The sequence below is a fragment of the Gopherus evgoodei genome, chromosome 9 (assembly GCF_007399415.2).
Source record: "Gopherus evgoodei ecotype Sinaloan lineage chromosome 9, rGopEvg1_v1.p, whole genome shotgun sequence".
NCBI lineage: Eukaryota > Metazoa > Chordata > Testudines > Testudinidae > Gopherus > Gopherus evgoodei.
This window is the reverse complement of record NC_044330.1, coordinates 49,118,391-49,138,920: the sequence shown is the minus strand read 5'-3', so window position 1 is coordinate 49,138,920 and position 20,530 is coordinate 49,118,391. Positions and strand designations below refer to the sequence as shown.

The 20,530-nt window shown below is 40.4% G+C and overlaps 1 protein-coding gene across 2 annotated transcripts in view; it reads right to left on the bottom strand.

Moving 5' to 3' along the window:
- Positions 1–572: 572 nt before the first annotated feature.
- Positions 573–20,530, bottom strand: part of IWS1 (interacts with SUPT6H, CTD assembly factor 1) — a 28,354-nt gene continuing 8,396 nt past the window's right edge. Inside the window, exons 3-14 of one of the 2 annotated variants that reach the window (XM_030574781.1) lie at positions 15,669–16,617; positions 13,734–13,929; positions 13,422–13,479; positions 12,723–12,823; positions 11,199–11,349; positions 9,345–9,427; positions 8,234–8,363; positions 6,754–6,871; positions 5,731–5,842; positions 4,717–4,773; positions 4,372–4,483; positions 573–972 (exon numbers count right to left, since the gene is read on the bottom strand). In XM_030574781.1, coding sequence (XP_030430641.1) covers positions 841–972; positions 4,372–4,483; positions 4,717–4,773; positions 5,731–5,842; positions 6,754–6,871; positions 8,234–8,363; positions 9,345–9,427; positions 11,199–11,349; positions 12,723–12,823; positions 13,422–13,479; positions 13,734–13,929; positions 15,669–16,617 — 2,199 coding nt within the window. In that variant the 3' untranslated portion in view covers positions 573–840. Of the gene's footprint in view, positions 973–1,885; positions 3,747–4,371; positions 4,484–4,716; positions 4,774–5,730; positions 5,843–6,753; positions 6,872–8,233; positions 8,364–9,344; positions 9,428–11,198; positions 11,350–12,722; positions 12,824–13,421; positions 13,480–13,733; positions 13,930–15,668; positions 16,618–20,530 lie in introns of those variants that run through there. The other variant, XM_030574782.1, reaches the window with a different exon arrangement.

Sequence of the window (20,530 nt, the reverse complement as noted above, 5' to 3'; positions counted from 1 at the left end):
CTTGAGCACCCCTGATATCCTGAAGATTCACCCTTATTGCTCAGTTTTTAAGACAGTGAAAGTAATTGAACTAAGGACAATTTTCTTTAGTTAAGATGACATCATACTTCACACTACTGCTCACCAACTGCAGCTATTTGTTCTGTATCATTCACCCTTAAAGATTTTGCCTTGATCTTTTCTCAGTGATGACTAAATGCTGTGCAATCTTAGGTCAACCAATCATTTTAGTCACTGGAACTTTCAGCTCTACAAAGCTTCAAATTTTTAGACATGCACACAAGTCTTATCTTCTTGGGGTCTACACCAGGAGATGAAAAATTACTAGTGGGAGACAGTCACTGTTTAAGGTGTTTGGAGAGCTGCAGGTGTCAGCTTTGATGTCAAAAGGCAGAATAGGTAATTAAAATAAAATCACTGGCCCCAAAATAAAGGAAAAAACTGAAGAGCTAGATGGTATGAACAGAATTCACAATTACTAAGTGAATGCCTGTTTCTAAATATTAGGTATTTACTGCCTTGTCCTGGCTGTCCCCCCACCCCATCCCGTTGACCAATCAAGAGACATCCCCCAAAAAACAGAAGTATATTTTATTGTCTAAAGTGGGCAGCAGTACAACAAGTATTTGATCTGTACAAAGGACACAACAGAAGAAATTTAAATAGAGTCAGGAGGGGAAAAGTCCCAGGATTCACAATCCTCAGACAACATTTTATATCAGAAGCTGGACAAACGATTTAAAGATACACTAAAAAAACAATGTTAAAAAATTTCAAGGGCTCCAAAGAGTCTATGGGTGCAGACCTCTCAGCAGAGATCAAGGAGTATTCTGTGAAGGGTCACAATGGCATCTTATTGCCTTCAATGCTGATTTTCACTGCATGGGCTGATCTGCTTTTTTTCCTGATATCTGTGAACTTCCGCATCTGTTTGTCCAGTCGACTTACCCCTTTCTTAGAGGTGGCTTGGTACTAAAAAAAAATAAAACTTAAAATTACCACTGAAAAAAACATAAGCAAGCCCAGAGATTCAAGAATGATGAAGCATGCATTGTTAAGCCTTCCACTACTTGTTGCCCTGCAATGAGGGTTCTGACAAAGTTCCAGAAAAATTCCAACAGGTTTTTTGGGACAGAAGAATCCCACAAGTATATGCACTACAAACACACACAGCATACAATAAAAGCTTTCAGAATAAAGAAAATAAAGTGGCCATTTCATTGTCCACATTCTAGCTAAATGCACAATAGTTAGAATAGTTCTTAGAAACTGCATTAAACATAATCTAATGCAGGGGTTCTCATAACAAAATTTTAGGTGGCCTCAGAGTGTGGCCACCAACTCTTGCTGGTGGTCACGTTGACAATTTTTCCTAATATATTTAATTAACTTTAGGAAAAATAAATAAATATGCACATATACATGTCCAAATCTTTGTAATTTATTTATGTAGGGTTTTTTTTTGCAGAGTCAATAATACAAATAACGTACAGTTGTCCCTTAGTTCCTTAGTGGACCGATACAGAATAGAAACACAAATAAGGTGCTTTGCCTGTTTTGGTGGGTTTTTTTCCTTCTTTAAGACTTGCTAGCTAGTAAGTCTGCTTTTCTGAAAAGTGATATTTGTATATTTCTTAATATCACTTTTCACAGCAGACTGGGGGACAAATTAAATCCTGGATGGGGAGGTAGGTAAGGAGGCAGGAGGGCCAGGGAGGACTGAATGGGGGGTGGAGGAGGCAGTGGGGCTCAGTCCAGGCCTGCAGTCCTGCTGCACAAGTGGGGGCAGTGGAAGCTAGGGGTGACATGGGGGTGGGGTGGGTGAGAGCCTGGGGCCAGAGCCTGAAACCCTGCAGCTGGGGGACAGTCTGCTGACCACCCACCACCCCAGGGCTGAAGCCCAAAGCCCAAGCTCACCACTCCCAGGAAGGGGGCGGGGTGGAACGCCCACTGGTCACCTAGCTCCTACAGTATTTGTGGCTCCAGGAAGGGGCTAGGAACAACAACTGCTGGTGACCCTGGGGGAGGGGCCGCTGCTTTGCCCCCCACCAACCAGCACCCAGGAGGCTGTGACCACAAGACAAGCCCCTGGTGGCCACATTTGAGAAATGCTGATCTAGTGCCAGAAGTACATTTCATCACAGCTTCATAAACTGCAGGTTTCCTGGTCGTGGCTGATGTGAGGACATGACCATACGTGGTGATGTTAATTGGTCAACTGAAAGTGATTCTACAGGTCACCGTAATAGGCACCAACAAGACTGGAGAATACTGGGAAATGTAAGTGGAAAGGAGAAAAAATGCCTGAGAAAAACTGGCCACAAAGAATTACTATTACAGGTATGCTTGCATTTCATTTCATTTCTGTATTTTGACTATTTGCAACCGGAAGGCTGAGATGCAGCAGTAAGTAAGTTATTTTGCACAGACAAACTGTAAATGTTCTGCAGAACAGTACAACAGAAAGACAGCAGGGCCCTTTCAGTCAGTAAGCAATATTTCGTTGAAAAGATAAGTATACAGACTGTATCCCAACACAACGTGCAATAATAATAAATTATGGAGACTCAGGGAAAGAAAAGGGTTTGGGAGATCGGATAGAAACATCTCTTCAGCTTTTACTTATTGGGAATCCAAATGGTACCCAGTCCATAATCAGATTCAGATCATTAGTAAGGTAGCAGCTCTCCAACACCTAGATCCAGACAGACATTCTATTCACAATACAGAGAGAAAAATGATTCCTGACTGGAATTATATGCAGGGCTTCTCTGCTTTTTCATTTATTTTCTACAACAATTTAAAAAAATTGAAGCTGAAGAGTAGCAAGGATATTCTAGCATTATTTGCACTATCTTTTCTAGCCATCAATTTCTGTCATCCCCGCTCAAAGAACTGGAATATAGAAACTAAGTTGTCAAAAGAAATTCTGGTTAATATTTACTACTTGTTCTCTCTCCACCTCAGATTCTCAGCAGAGGATCAGCCTTCCTCCAGTCCCCAGAAGACTCTTTTTCCTTATACTGTCACTTACTCCTTAAGGCCTTGCAACACAAACAACTTTCTAAGCCAAAAAGGGTTGAAAGGTTTCTTCTTTTAGATCCTGTTCATACTACTAAAAACTCAGCCACAGAGGCTATTATGAAGTGACAATGAGGTACTAAATTAAAGGCTAAGAATGCTCGTTCTGTGTCATTTCCTAGGTGACTGTTTCAATTAAATTGGAGGCCCTAATTAAAACATAAACATGTTTTACAATGTTACACCTGCTCATCTCAGATTACTCAAAGGTGGCTTCCTTTTTACTTAGATGCCTACCAAAGATATTTTTATGGGCGCATATTTTAAATAATACCTGCCATCAGGGCATATGGAAGCTGTAGCAGCAGGATCATGGCAGAAGTTATGTGCTACATCAGATTATTTTCGGAATCAATTTGCACAATTGTAGGTCACAGTACAGACATTACAGAGATTAAAAGAGACGAGCTGCCTATGTGCAGGTTAGTGAATTCACACTACTTCCACTGGATGTGCAGATTGCCAACTGAAGCACATGCACTGTTCATACCTCCCTTAAAAGATACCTCAAACTTGAGGAAGGCAGAGTGTCAGGGCTACAGGGGCATCCTGTTGCCTTCAATGCTGAATTTGATGGCCTGATGCACTTTGCTGAGTCGTTTCTGTTCAGCAAATCGTCTCTTGTGCTTTTCCAAGCGACTAATACCTTTTTTAACACTCCCAGACTAGGAACAATATCTCAATTAATGAAAGGAAGGAAAAATTATGACAGCAGAATCTAATGATCTCTCTTTCCTCTTACATTTTGTTTGCCATATGAAGATACTGACATCTGTACGAATTAACCTGTACAAGATAAATGGATGAACCAAGGTGGAATGCATGGGCCACATTGAGTGGCAGAATGTTAATACTTACAAAGTGTTTGATTTCTTATAACTCTGGGAAAGCCAACAGGAAGGCCATGATACTAAAACTTGGAAGTGGGTAAGAGGAGTTATAAGTAAGAGACTTCTTTGACTCCAAGATGGTCTAGAGCAATGAGTTTTCAGCCAGAGCCTTAACCTTGATATAAATAGCTTGTTCCTCTGTGTCAGTTATTGATTTTCATTTGATCTTATATGGAGATAAGGAACCATTTAATAGGATTTATAGAGTCCACCAATGAGCAGGACTTATGGTCCTTAGACTACAATAGACGTAACAGTAAAGTGGTGCCCAAGGGCCAATGGCACCTGAAATAACACAGCAGTGATTAAAGGATCAACTGATTCTCAGTCTTAACCACAGAGTTTCTAGATATAGGATCAGCATAAGAGATTAATTTCTTCCCTTTGCTCTGTGGCTTACCCTGGAAGATTCCATTTCCACATTCCACTTGGGTCTGACCACGTAATCCTTATTGGAGGGCATTGGAACCCTTGCACGAGCACAAAATCCAGGATCACCAGGCCTAAGAGCTCTGAGGAAACAAAAGAAAGTATGTATGTTAAATAGATCACTCACACACAGAAAGATATACAATCAATTCAATCCCTTCAATCAGCTGTATTTTCTGACACCTTTAAAAACACAAACCATCACCACTTCAAGCATCTGCATTTCCATTACAAACAGAAAACAAACAGCTGCCGTGAAGAGCCTACGGACAGTCTTGTCATCATTGCTAGGATGCTGTGAAAAAAGAGAACTTACTTTTCTTCTCCGGTTAACACCTTCTCCAGGTCTCTGCGAGGGGTCTGACCACCACAACTGTACAGACAAAGCAGAATGTTACAGCTGCAGACAAATATAGGATTTCCTCCATAGGACAAAGACCACCTATCACAGCAACCTCTCCCCTACGTATTCAAAATATCTGATGTTGCTCTGGAGCTGCATCTATGAACTACACAATAAAATAAAAACCCACCACATTAAAAAAAGATCCACCAGCTCAAACAGAGCACAAACCAACCTAAAGGAGTGCTACAAGGGCAAACCCCATAACTCTTGGGCAAATGCACTCCAAATAAAAAGGGACTAAGTCTATTTAAAAAAGAGGCTTCACAGATACAAAAAGTATGCAGAACAAAGGAGGAGGCCAAAACCATAAACAAGAGTAAATGCAAAAACTCAACTTCTTAGAGCCAAGATTATGGATAGCAATATTTACCAGTACTAAGTGCTTCAACTATAACCTTTAGCATGCTGGCACTCAGTCCAGATCATGGAGAGCAGGCATAACCAGGACCACTGCCACTCTCAAGGAACCGGAGCAACTACCTGGGTGAATTTCAAGTAAAGAGTGCTATAGCACCACATTAGAGGAATTAAGCTGCATGGGATTCCTGGTTGTGATAGCGGCAACAGAATAATTATGTCTGTCTGTCTCAGAAAAGGAGTAGATTTTCTGGATAGATTAAAATAACAGCGACTTCACTACCATCACACATGGGGCGTCATGCTGAGAGCAGTCAGGACGGCCCCAATTTAGAAAGGAAAGCTTCAGTTCATTATCCAGTGTAGAAAATCTTGCAACATATTTTAAATTGGACACGGGTAAAGACAACAGCAATCTACTAAGGGAAAAGGATTGCTTAGAGGAAGCCTGCAGGTTTCCCCTAACACTTTATTAGCAAGTTATCTGATCTACCATATTGGTCAGGTTTCCTAAACAGAGTCTCAGATTCACAGCATTCTTTGTTTGTCCATATTTGTAACTCCTACCTGCTCAATCGCCTTCGCTGAGGCATCTGTTCCAAATCCCTCTGCTCCCTTTCCTCCCTTGTCATTCCTTTGTAGTTTGAGGTAAGGCCAAAGATGGGTCGAGACCATTCATCTGTAAAAAAACATTTCAATGCAGAAACAGTATCACTGGGCACATAGGTTTTACTTGCAGCCAACTTCAATGGGTCTAAATGCAACTTGCAATAGCTTAAGGCTAGTGTCTGTGCTGCTTGTCTTTTAAACTAATAGGGTTTTAACCACTTTTAGTGTCTCATATATGTCAGAATGAGGTGACTTCTAAAACCCAACCTATCGGATTATAAAGTGAGTTCTTGCCCATCTATAGAGCTTTGGAAGAAGCATTTAGTGTCATGAATGTCAAGGAATTACAACATGTCATAGCAAATGTGGTTTCAGATAATTAAGGCTAAGGTTTTGTCATGGATATTTTTAGTAAAAGTCACAAATAGGTCACCTGTCCCCGACTCACTAAAAATATCCATGATAAAATGGGAAGGGGCTTGGCAGCTGCAAAGTGGCTGGGGATATGCGGGGGTCCCTCGCTGTCCATGGTGGCTTGGAGGCCCACTGCCTCAGGTGGTGACAGTGTCTCACAGCTCCTTGCCAGTGCGGGAGGAAGCGGGACCCTGCGGCTCCCAGCTGCCAAAGCAGAAGTCATGGAGGTCTTTGGAAGTCACGGATTCCGTGACTTCCAGCGACCACCATGGCAAAATCGTAGCCTTAAAGATAATGTATACCTGTTGTGCTCCATACAGACTACAACGTGCAGTCCTTCAGTTTTTATAAAAAAACAAAGAACTAAATGTAACACTTCTTGTCAGAGATTTGAACATGCACAGCAATGTTACACAGATTAATCTATGATCATATAGATTCTCTTATATCACCAGTTCAATTTGCTCTACATAGAACAGAAAATCAGTAAGTGGAAGAAACAGAGGTTAAACACTAAAATGAGACCTCTATGAGCAGACACGGCGTTGTAGGGGGAGGTTTACATACTGATTAGCTTCCCTGCCATGTCCTTGTTGGGTCTTGACTCCTTGGGGTGCTTGTAGAGGTACATCACAGCTCGTCCAATTCCACTGTGCTTCAGGGTCTCTTGGCTCACACTAGGCAGCTGGAGGAGAGAAAAATACTCAGTAAACCATGAATGACATCCGATCTTACTGGTGCCAGATATTAACAAAAACGGTGCCCAATAGTTAGCCGCACAAAACTGAAAGCAGAGTATATATTTTGTTACTAACTTGCTATTGTCATCAAAGCTACAAAAACACTCGAGACCTTTTTTAATCAAACAGCTGTATTGGAATTGCAGTCTACCGCTGTCTGGCTCTGAAGCAATAGTTTGTTGATAATGACAAAAAGATCTCTGGGTGGGTTGTTCCTTTCAGTTGGGGATTAGCATAATTACTTGTTTAATAGAGTAAATAAGGGAAAAATTAAAACAGTGATCAGGATTAAAGAATTGACGTTTCCTAGTTGCCCAAGCTTTGTTCAGCCAGACGACATTTGTTTGAGACAGGAAAAGCTTCTTAAAGCAAACTCAACATTTATTTCAGAGTCTGATCCTCCCTATGCCTCACCACTATGGTCAGTTGACAGCAGCATCCATACTGCATCTCACTACTACCTGCACATGCCATTTCCTGAAACGTACGATCTGAGTTAAAAGTTCATAAAGGCTCATCATTTTAAGGCTGCGAGTCTGTCACGGAGGTCTGGGAAGTGCAGCAGCCTATACGACTGGCCTGTGGCCTGCCTGAGCTGCTCATGCAGCCCCCAGGCCAGCCGTACCAATCACTGCTGGGGCAGTCCCGGCCTACTGCGCCTGTGCGCCCACCTCGCCAGCAGCAGCTGGCGTTTGGGTGGGGGTGGGGGGTTCAGGGCGGGGGCACGTGAAGGAGTGAGGGCTTGGGGTGGCGCTTACCTCAGGAGGCTCCCCAAAAGTGGTTACATGTCCCTACCTCAGCTCCTAGGAGGAGGCACAGCCAGCCAAGCGGCTCTGTGTGCTGCCCCCATCTGCAGGCACTGCCCCCACAGATCCCACTGGCTGCGGCTCCCAGGCAATGGAAGCTGTGGAGCGAGTGGTCGGAGTGGTGACAGCATGCAGAGACCCCCAGCCATGCTTCTGCCTAGGGATTTGCAGGGACATGCTGGCCACTTTTGGGAGACCCACGGTGCCAGGTAGGGAGCCTGCGAGTCCTCCTCCATCCCCCACAGCAGCAGCAGGGGTCCCAGGCCACATGCCCCTGGGCCGCCCCCTGCCCCAGAGCACCCAAGCTTTAGTCAGGGGTATATAGTACAAATCATTGACAGGTCAAGAGCCATTAATTTTTGTTTACTGTCCATGACCTATCCATGACTTTTACTAAAAATACCCATGACTAAAACATAGCCTCACTCATCACTAATGAACAGATTCAGCATGCAGGATGCAAGTCAGACCAAGGCAAACAGCAAGGCATCAGCTTCGAACCTCTTGCAGGATCTTCAAGAGCTCCTCACGTATCTTTAGTGCTGGTAGACTCCGATCTGGAAGAGGGGAAAGCCACTCTTTGATGGCCGACATCACACCACTGTCAATGAAAGTTTCCTTAAGGTCCTGTCTGGAAAGTTTAGAATAAAGGAAGGTCAGCGTTTCAAGAACAGCTATGTCCCACTTCAGAAACCTGGTTAATGCAAGCTCTAAAAACCACCTACTCCTCTTGCTGCACAGACACATCCACTTACAAGACTTGGGCCTTGCTCTTGGTTTCTCCACAACAGAAATTATTCTATAGTGGCTCCCGAATACAGAGAAAATGACCCCGTCAATCTCTTACTCCAAAACTTATGACATAAGCCAGTGGTTCTCAACTGGGGTGCAGGGCCCAGTGGGTGGGCTGCAAGCTAGTTTCAGGGGGTCCGCCAAGCAAAGCTGGCATTAGACTGGCTGGGGTCCATGGCAGAAAGATGAAGACCTGCCATATGGGGCTGAAGGCCAGGGCCCTGAGCCCTCCCAGATGGGGCTGACGATGAAGCCTGAGCAACTAAGCTTTGCAGGGCCCCCTGTGGTGTGTGGTCCCTGGCAACTGCCCTAATTGCTGCTGCCTAACGCTAGCCCTGGTTTTATATGCAGAAAAACAGTTGTTGTGGCACAGGAGGGCCATGGAGTTTTTACAGCATACTGGGGGGACTCCGAAAGAAAAAGGTTGAGAAGCCCTGACATAAGCTACAGAACTAAAGGTAATACTTGTTCCAAACAGCAACTGAGATCTATAAAACTACTCAAGCTGTTGAAAGAAATCAAAGCTATCAAGCATCTCAGCACAGATTAAATAGGGGAAAGCCAGGCAGCCATTACTTCACAGCATGTGATTTCTATACACTGTATCCTCAGCATGGCAACACATTTTAACTCATTTCAAGATAAGAGATTTTTTTTTTTAATTATCTTTCTGAGAAGCCACCTAAACTCCAGCACATTGTAGCTAGAACAGAAAGGAATTGGATTTTTTTAGCACACACTCAGCACCAGAGAGTTAATATCTGTGGCCTTCCCAGTATTCCCCCAGGAGAATAAGTAATAAGGAGACTCAAACACTTACTTTTTAAGGTGCATAACTACAGTTGGCAGCAAAGTTAGCTTTTTTAGTGCCGGTTTCTTCTGTGTATTCAGCTGTCTATCTTCCTGTGGAGAGTTCATGAAGAGAGAATTTCAAAATAATTATTTCAAAAGAAGAGAAGAGTAGCAATAAACTGCAACTCTTCAGACAGTCATAGCAAAATGATTTGTATTCTCTTGCAGGAGAATGGCTATCTGGGAAATGACATTAACCCTTGAAGGAGGACAATTCACTAATTGAGATATACCCAAACTCCAGTTGTGAAGCAACTCTTGCCTTCATGAGATATACCCAAACTCCAGTTGTGAAGCAACTCTTGCCTTCATGTGGCTGTAAAACCTGCTTAAAGATTGACACTTCTTAGAGAAAACTAACTTAGTCAGTCAACGTTTTCCTTAAAACATGATAAATTGGAAAGGGGAAATTCCCAGGAAAATTATTCACTTTTTCTGCTTCAATTCTATTGTAATTCCAGAACCTAATTTAGAGTTTTGTAAAAAGTTCTGCACATTATACATGGGTAGCCAATCTACAGAGCTATTTAATAAAAGACACAAAAAACCTACTCAAATATATATAAAATGTAAGTTTCAAGGCCACAGAAAATATAAGACAACACATGTGCTCTATGTAAAATGCATACAAAGATAATTTAACCTAGAAGTTTTGGGCAAAGCACAACACATTATATTACTAATTTACCACCACCCAGATTGTGCTTGGGTACTTCAAAAAACAAAACAGAAAGACGTGGCCCCAGTTCCAAAGGGCTTATTATCAAAGGCTTTGATCCTAAAAAGATTTGTGGCAAGGGCCTGACTTTACAGATGCAAAGAAATCCCATTACAGTCAACAGACCTGTGCCTTGATCACCTCATGTTAACTAGTACAACAACTTCCTTTCCCATCTCCTACTCTCAAGACTATCCAAATCTTTCTTCTTTCCAGTGTTCCAACCTTATCACTCCACGTGAGACACTTCACTGGCATCTTGTCCTTAACATCAAGGCTCTACACAGCTTTCTTCTATATTTAATTTCTCATCTCCCATACTTTTCCCTCTCACAATGTCTGCACTTCCTGTTTCTTTCAGTCTCACTTTCTCAATGTGATTCACTGCCTTTTCTGCTATTTAGCCTGGAAAAGTTTGCTCCTTCTCATGCTTCAAACGACCTAATTCCTTCCTTAAAACTCCTTTGGGTTACCTTTACAACCTCTGCACTACATACTCTCCCTAGTGTATGACCTTACATAGATACTCAGAGCCAAAAAAGGCAACAAAAATACACTAAATATGCATAATCTGCTTTCCTTGAGAAAGGATGCTCTGCCATCAGTTGTTCCTTTCCCATAATTCTGTTGTCTTGCCATCATTTACCATGGTGTGCTGATATAAGCAATGCAGTAGGTAATCTAAAGACAGTTTCAATCCCAAGAAGCTTGTCTAGAAGAGCAAACACAAATGGTGCTATATATTCAAGTAATAATATAATAAAATTAACATTGATTGAAACTTGAGAAATACATTCTGAGTATCCAAGGTAGCTGACATAAAAAAACAAATACCCAAACTCTAGACATAACTGGCTTAACAAAGTTTAGACCATAAGCACCGGTTTTATTCTCATTTTCAACAGCAGAAAACTTTGAAATTCAGATAAGTGAAAAGATTCTTTGATGCAACAGGAAAGCATTTGGATATTTGAAATTTTCAGCTATTTGCAGTGTACTACAACTGAACACAACATTGCATCTTATATTATGCTGAAAACAATTACTTTCCCAGTGAGCAAAAAGGGAACTTAACCAATATTCCTGGCACATGAGAAAACTCACCTCTGCAGCTTCATTCATTTTAACAATCATAGCACTGACTACATCATCTGCATCACTAATAAATGTCCCACCATCACGGTTTCGTCTGCGCTTGCCACTTATGCTCTTCTTCCTTTGTAGCATCATCTCAAAATCTGACATGAAGTCCATACTGAAATGCAAGAAAAGGGTTTATTGAAAGTCTGATAAGGAATCTTCCCCCTTTCATTTTTCTCTCTGCAGGTAATGGCTTTTGCATACTTTTATAATGCAATCCATACAAAGATCTCCAAGTGCTCTACAAACACTGAGCAAGCATCATTACATCCTTGTGAGGTAAACAATATCCCTATTAGACAGTGTGAAAAACTGGCAGAGAAAGAGGCTAAGTGATTTCCATGGTCTCTCAGAAATCTTTGTCAAAACTGGACTAGCTTTGTTCTTCTGAAATACAGTTTTCCACTAAACTTATGTATATTTCTCTCTCAAACTCCCAAGGAAAGGAGATATTATAAAAATTGTACTGTATTCTATGGGTTTGTGAACTTGGTAAGGTTACATTTAGCAGGGTTTCTCACAGGATGGGCAGGGCAAACAAAGATTGTGAGTGGTAAGCCATCCAGCATAGACAAAATCTACAGTAAGAACCTTCTGATTGTTGAAACAACCAAAGAACATACATACACATACGAAGTCCAGAGTTCAAATCTGCTAAGAATACAAGTGAAAGTAGGAAACTTAATTTAGCCCCTACCACACATTTGTGTCAGTCTTCCTAAGACACTTCACAGCTCTATTGGCCACTTTTGATCAGAAGCTGCCCAGGACTGAACTAATGTAAGTGATATAGAACTGGATTCCTGTGAATTGTGGAAAGGCTACACTGGAGAGATGTGTGTAGTAGATCCTTATCCTATGCACTGGTTTATAATCTGGAAATAAATCTGATTTTTCTCACCTGCCCATAGCAGCAGTATGAAACTGACAAGGATCCATTTCACTTTGCTGTACTTGTAGGGGAAAGGCTCTATGCTGAAGCAGCTGCAACACAGATGTGGTGCTCTGTTACTAGAGGAGCAATATGCAAAAGCATAGGAAGGAAGAGGAAACGTACTGATTGTATCTCCTTCCACACCTCATCACCTGCACTAGCAGAATATCACACCTATGCCTCCAATGTTCCTACATGTAGCACTTCACCAGTGGGCCAACAAAAATTGAGAATGAACTGATTAGATGTCAGTTTCACTCAACTTCTGATGGGGCATTATTATCCTCAGGAACAGCACAGGTGGTTTGCTAAGGGCTCAGAAGTCACGGACAAAACCAGGTTAGAAAGGGAAAAGAAAGAGCTGATTTGGTGGCCCAGTGGCAGAACATGTTACTTGAAAATGGTCCGTTGCCTTTCTAAGCCAGCGGGCAGCCCACTCAGCCTCTGAGGATCCCTGTCACATGAAATCATGTGCTGGATGTTGGGAAGGGGGATATATAGTTGTCTGAGAGAAAATAAAATTAACTCCTTGCCATGTCTTCACATGGACTTACTGTTTCCCTCTTTTGATGTTGTCATCAGAGTCTGAATCATCTGCTGTCTCTTTCATCTCTGCCTCGGTTTTCTCTTCTTCCAAATCCTCCTGGTTAAAACCCTGGTGGTATAGACAGTGCAAGTAAATATGGGGAGTTATTTTTGTATTTTTACTCACAACTTCTCAATTTACACAATACATGCACTATCTTTTTACTATTCTCTTCTTCATGCTATTCTCTAAACCCAGGCCAACACTTTTCTCATCTACAACAAGGATTCTTACACAGACAGTACTCTCCAAGCAGCAGGACAAGACCATCTAATTCATGAACTGCCTCAATGAATCTGACACAGACTCAGGGCTTGTCTACACATGAAAGTTATTCTGGAACAAGGTAAAGTGTGAATTTAAAGTGGAACAACTGTTCTGGATTAACACTACATACAGACAAGCTTCTAAAACAATGGTTAGCTATCATGCTAGCCAATGCTGTCTCATTGTTTCCTTGTGCTCCCACATTGGTCTATCTGTATCCACTTGATGACTCTTGACTTATACTTAAGATTGTAAACTCCTTTAGGCAAGGACTGTCTTTTTATTCTATTTATGCAGCACATAGCACAATGGGGTCTGGTCCATGACTGGGGCTCCTAAAATACAAGTTAATAATAACTAAACTGAACCAGATCCATTGTCCAGGGGTTTACATACTTACTGTAAATTCCTCCTCCTCTTCATCACCAGACTCACCAAATATATCTGCGATCAGGTTCCTGCAAAAGTAATAGTAATATACTTATATTCTCCACGTCTAACAGATAACCCAACAATAATATGACAATGACTAGAACAATGTTTACTGGGCAATTACTAATGTAATTGTGGAAATATCTGAAACATACAAAGAACTAACATGATTTTCCTGTGGACATTCATACTGTTATTGGGACTCATCCCTTTTCATTGGAGGCAAACCTCACTGTACATTACCCTATAAGAATTCACATTTAGAAAGAAATGTACTTACTCTTGTTCATTTCCTGATTCACTGTCACTCCCAAAAAGATCCTTCTCTTCTTTTTTCTTTCCCGCACTATCCTTGCTCTCCTCCTCTTCCTCACTATCTGAAGCTACAGCATTCTTTTTTCTTTTGTCAGATTTCTCTGATGCATCGCTATCAGATTCTTCCACATCTGAGACGACGCGCCCTTTCTTTGCAGCTTCTAACACACAGGAACATATTACAGGACACATAGTGACAAAGTTGTCTCAATTACAAGTGGTCCTCCCAACTAGCTACACTGTGGCAAGAATAACTACAAGACAAAGGAGAGAAATGGAAACTGCTCAATTCTTTTTTGACAGCAATCTCTCAACTGAGGTTTTTTGTGCAGACACAGTGGCATTCCTAACCATGTCACCACTGATACTAATTTTTAAAACATAACTTTCACTAAAAATTATTTATACACTCCTGCATGTCTTCTCTAAAGGGAGACTGTCATCTTGAAATCTAGCCAATTCAATAAATAAAGTGATTTTAGATGCTACACTTAACCTAGAGCCCCACTGACAATTTTTGTAGTTTTACCATCATTTTCCTGTTTTCAAAATTTTGTTTCTCTCTCCCGTTGTGTGAAAAAGAGGAGAAACTGTCTATACAAGGATAACAGTGAAAGAGACTTTATTCAAAGTGCTGTCAAATGCATGAGGTGAACATATTGCAAAAAAACTTTTCTCTAATCTCTAATAAACTTATGTTACTTGTAAATTAGAAATAAAAAATTAAGAGAACAGTACAATTTTTAGCAAACGATCCTTTTGAGTGCAGTTATCTAAAAACTACGGTGTGGAGTTTCATGTTTATGGTCTCTCATTTAATCCTATGTGAAAGCTACTTAATTTTCAAGGAAAAAAATTTCTTTTGCAAGTCTTAAACACTCAGTTTGGAGTCTAGAAGTCAAGTTGGATTCTCTCTCACTCGAGTAACACCAACAATAAAAATTCTGTAACAGGAACTTAATGAACAGTTCTCCTGTTGAAGCACAAGCCATTATGGAATCTACCTCATTCTCCTATAGCTGTAACAACTCTGCAGGGGGTAATATAAGTTAGTTTGCCAGGCATTTACTAATGCAACTGTAGGAATATCTGAAAAATATTTAAGAACTGAAGTTCATACTGCAGACATTCATACTGCTATTGGGACTCACCTCTTTTCATTTGAGGTAAACCTCACTATTCACTACCATATGGGAACTCACATTTACAGAAGTTCTTACTCTTGTTCATTCCCTGATTCACTGTCACTCCCAAATAGATAGCAGTAAAAACTTGTTTTAGGCAATAATTAAATACAATTCTAAACACATATAGGGAGCAGACTGTTTTGGTAAGAAGGTGCTGTTTTTCCAAAGCCACTTTTCAGGGCAGAATGATTCTTGAAGAAAGTGTATGAAAACATATCAGCTGGGATACTGCTTAGTGGTTCATAGATTAGCTGGCTACATATATCAAGAAAAAGAGTTGCTGGCACTTAACAACTGCTCCTATATAAAACAGGGTTTCCAGAGAAAACAATCTGAAGACAGGGCACTATCAACCCCAGGAAGTTAGCTACATCGAATTCCTATGGGAAAAATGGACACTGAGAATAAATATTCAAAAGACATCTGAGTAATTTCACACTGTTAACAACAATAGTAGGCTGAACTTCTCTTTTAACTGGGGATCTCAAACAATGAAGTATAGTTAATAAAGAGGTAGGAAAAGAAAATCTGATAGAATGAACTTTTCCAGCAACGGTTTGGAAGCATTTAGTGTATACCTTCCTTCTCCAAGATATGTAGCCACAACTTATCAGTTATTAGTTTAAATTATTATTTAAACCGAAATCTGTCCTTGGAGAAAGAGCTAGTTATCCATTACACAACTGTTTCTCGAATAGTTAGTATTTCCTTACGTGTTTTCTCATCATCCTCGCTGTCAGAAAAGACTGCTGCTTTCCTCTTGACTGCCTTGTCCTCATCTCTCTCCTCGTCTTCATCGCTGTCTGTTATTTTCCGTCTCTTAGGACCTTCCTCCTCACTGTCAGACACATGAAATCCTTCTCCTGCCTGCTCGCTATCTGAATGCCGAGAGTCATTCTGCATTGCCTCTTTCCCATTCCCTCCATCACTGTCATCAGACTCTATTTTTTGTTTGCGTCTGGGAACATCTTCGATCTCAGAGTCACTTGCAGGATGTTTCTGAGGTTCTTCGTTCTCAGAATCACTAGCATGAACTTTTTGGGGCTCCTCATTTTCAGAGTCACTGGCTGCATGTTTCAGGGGCTCCTCATTTTCGGAATCGCTGGCTACCTGTTTCGGGGGCACCTCATTTTCAGAATCGCTGGCTGCCTGTTTTGGGGGCTCCTCATTTTCAGAATCACTGGCTGCATGTTTCGAGAGATCCTCATTTTCAGAGTCACTAGCTGCATGTTTTAAAGGCTCCTCATTTTCAGAGTCACTAGCTACATGTTTTGTGGGTTCCTCATTTTCAGAGTCACTAGCATGACCCTTTTGATGTTCCTCATTTTCCGACTCACTATGCAGATTCTTACGGTGATCCTCATTTTCAGAATCGCTATTGGGAACTTTTTGAGGTTCTTCATTTTCCGAGTCACTTGCATGGTGATTTAAGGCATCCTCATTTTCAGAGTCACTTATATGATGAATTGGATGGTCCTCAATATCAGAATCACTGTCTTTGTCCCCATGAGCCCCTTCATTTTCTGAATCACTGGCATTGTGATTCGGAGGGTCCTCATTTTCAGAATCACTATCTTTTTGCCTTGGGGTGTCTTCATTTTCAGAGTCTGTCATGTGATGGCCTCTAGTTTGGCCACCATCTTCTCCATCACTTTGTTCATTCTGGAAAAGAAAAACAATCCCAAACAAACTAAGTTAAGCAGCACAGTAACACATAGAATAACTTTCCATTTGCTTAAGTGTGGCAATCTGAAAATATTTTAAACACAGAAATAAACAGACTATTATATCACAGCGCTCCATCATCAAATTATTCAAAGTGATGAAAACATTAAAAGACGATCCCCATGAGAATTCTGTCTACTTTACTGTCCAATCATCTGTTTAGGCCAAGATTTACGAAAATAGTGACTTTGAATACCAAGCCTGAGACACCTTAAGGGGCCTGATTGTCAGAGGATGCACACACAGCACTTTCAGAAAATTAGGCTCGTAAGGTGTTTCAGTTTGGGCTCCCAAACACTGAGCCATCCAAAAATCACTAATTACTTTTGAAAATCTTGGTCTTAAGATTGTAAACTCCCAAAGAAGGGATTGTGTTGTTTGTATGGAATATATTCCATACCTAAAACAACATGTACAGCTACTGTTATTCTTTATATTACAACATATTGCAAAGGGGGAAAAAATGGGTTTGTGCCTTGTTCTTTAGGCCTTGTCTACACTACAGGGGGAGATCGATCTAAGTCATGCCACTTCAGCTACGTGAATAACGTAGCTGAAGTCGACGTACTTAGATTTACCGCGAGATCCACACTACGCAATGTCAGCTGGAGATGCTCTCCCATTGACTCCCCTTGCGCTTCTCATTCACGTGGCATACAGGAGTCAACGGGAGAGCAACTGCCGGTCGATTTAGCACGTCTAGACATGCTAAATCAACGGCCGATGCATTGATCATCTATTGATATCAAGAGGGTGAAAGCTTAACAACAGAGAAGAAGAGATTTTTAATCAAACTTAACAGTGGTTTCTGTTTATTTTTATTAACATATGTTCAATGGCTAATGAACGTTTTTGTGAAAGGACATCTTTTTTAAAAGATTCCACACCTCTGCCCTTTCAATGAAGCAGTGAGCTAACAATATGTCTCCAGAGATACCCAGAAGATCACTTAGCAAAAAACAAAGAAGATCAAAGCTGACACTACTGATACTTAACTTAAGAAGTAAAACAAGCCATTTTTAAACCAATCCTACCAGGTCTTTTGTATGTCACAAATAAATGAAAAATGTCACAAGCTCAATCTTTAAAAAACACTTTTGAATATGAATGCTGGTAACAAGATCTAACATTTTAATTTATCCTGGATGGAAAAAGGAAGTTTATATAAGCCATTCTCCCACCAGGATAAAAACTGAATATTAAATTTTCCTGTTTAAAAAACAAACACCATCATCATCCATTACTTTAGATTTCAGAGTAGCAGCCGTGTTAGTCTGTCTCCGCAAAAAGAACAGGAGTACATGTAGCACCTTAGAGACTAACAAATTTATTTCAGCATGCTGAAATAAATGTTAGTCTCTAAGGTGCCACAAGTATTCCTGTTCTTTTCATTAGTTCAGAGAAACTTTTCAGACTTCCATCCCCTAGATACTATCCAATTCAATAGTTCAGCGTAGCAAACTTCCAATGTCAGAATAAGCCTGTCTTCCTCCCAAACAGAAAATATAGCACAGTGAAATAACTCAGTTGTTCTTTCTACAGCACTGATTCAAGTGGGACATCTCCACTTCTCACTAAGTTTTTTCTCTTGCCTAGTCTAAACTTTTTCTTCCTTAGCTTTAGACTCCATGCTCTACCATCTTTGCAAAATTACTAACTTCTTTCGTTTATTTACCATGAACTCATTTATAGACATATCTCCCCCCATGTCTTCACTTGGCCGTAAGTTTAACTCTCTTGGAAAGCTGCATTCCTTATTCACCTATTTCTTCTACATACATTTTTCCCTACAATTGAGAATGGCATACAATATTTCAGATGCATTCACACTAGAGCTAAACTGAAGAGCACTGTTAATTTCCAGTTTTACTTAAAATTCTCTCATGTACATACACTTGAAATTTGATCATGATTTTAGCAACCGCTGTCTCCAGAATCATGATAGCTAAAAAAGCAATGCTGTTTACTATTCAGTCTTAGATGCCAGATTTCACATGATGCATTCATCTCTAACTAGCAGTCCAAAGATATTACCTGCTAAATTCCATCACTACTGTAGACACAAGGAAGCAGCAAGATAGTATCAGAACTACATGATATTAAAGCATTCATGTGACCAAATTTATCTTCAAAATGTTACTTGTGTAAAATCTCTCAGCAGCACCACAAAAGCAAGTTAACATTTTCTCGTTTGGTTCTCTCTCCCTGTAACATTGGAGGCCATTTGAATCTCATGATGATAATGTTAGTAGTTTAAGTAGTTTCCATTTTCTATGTTTATAAGAAACTACAGTGCCACAATTAGAGAATATATTTTAAGAAAAAAAGTAAACAAAAAATTATAAAGGTTGAAAAAGTCCTCCAGCAGCATAGGGCCAGTAGTTCTGCTTGACCATAGTACTAACCATCTCCCACAAGTCACTGCAGGTTACCTCGGGAACTAGCTAATTGTAACATTGATTCTCTTCCCCTCCATTGCAAGGTATCTCCTAAGTAATGTACTAGGAACATGTCAAGTACATCTACAGATTATTGCTGCATTTGACGTGCTTTCTCTCAACACATTACTGAAGAGAGCTACAATCAAGAAGAAAGCTGCTGCTGAGGAAGAGAAAGGTCAAGAATGCCTGTGGCAGTCAGCGCTGTAATCAAGAATGTCAGGATGGAATCTAGAGAGTGAATGCTGGTCAGCGCTGTAGGTGGGGAGGATTAGAGGAACTTCTGGTCACCTTCTGGTAGAAGAGCCTTGTACTTCCCACTCACTCTCCTCAAGTTATTTTTTTTTAATTTAATTTCATTGAACTGTACATCATGAAACCAGGAACTGTTCATGATGCCAGCAGTACCATGAGATTTTGCTGGGAAGGGGAAGAGAAGCAGAGGTACAAACATTAATGTTTAAGTCCTTTATCTTACAACCTGCCAGGGCTGGAAACTCTTTGGGGGATATGTAATGAGAAAGTAAAACAATTCGATCCCCAGGTCAATAGCGTTGACTGCAGGCTATTGGTTTGTCTTTTGGAATACACTAGAAAGATCTTGGTAACTTGGTATTCATATTAGTTGGTAAGAAATCAAAGCAGGACAATCACGTAGACATATTAATAGCGTATCTTAGAAATCACACTGCTATAGCAAATCATAGCAATTCCAGCAGCATTAATATATGTCGCATCCTATGGAAACAACTTATCTCTCTAAGCCTATGACAGACTGACAGTAAGCGTCAAGTCAGCCCTGAGAATGAAGAGGAGCTAACATCCTATTTAGCCTGTATGATGTTTGGTGCAGGAATTGTCTTTAATTTTGTTTGCTGAGTGCTCAGCAACATAGAGCCTCACTCAATCCTGATTAAGGCCTCTAGGCCCTATCTTACTACAAATAAATAACAAGCACTCTAAAGACTTGTTTCAGAGAATACAATAGAAAATACACAGGTAACTATATCAGCTGAAAAGTGTTTATGAATAATACAGTTTATGAAAGTCTGTCTTGGAGTACATAGTTTATGTGTGTAACATTAAGAATGTGACTTTGCAGAGATATTATTTTAGTTAAATTACTAAATATGATGAACTAGAAAATGAAGCAAGGAAGAAGCTTGGTATCTAAGCCTTATGAGACAGTCAGTTATTTTACTAGTTCGTCTCTAAAAATTTGTTCAGCAGAAATTATGCAACACATATGCATTTAATATCAGAAGTTTTCTATTTTTCTTTTCCAAATACTTAGTTCAAAGAAAAGATCAGACAATGTCAATGATAATAGGTCTCAGATAGCTGTCCCCCTCCCTATTTTTTGCTCTAATTCCTTTGCTTTCATTTCTTCCTTCTCTTTATCTATGAACTTT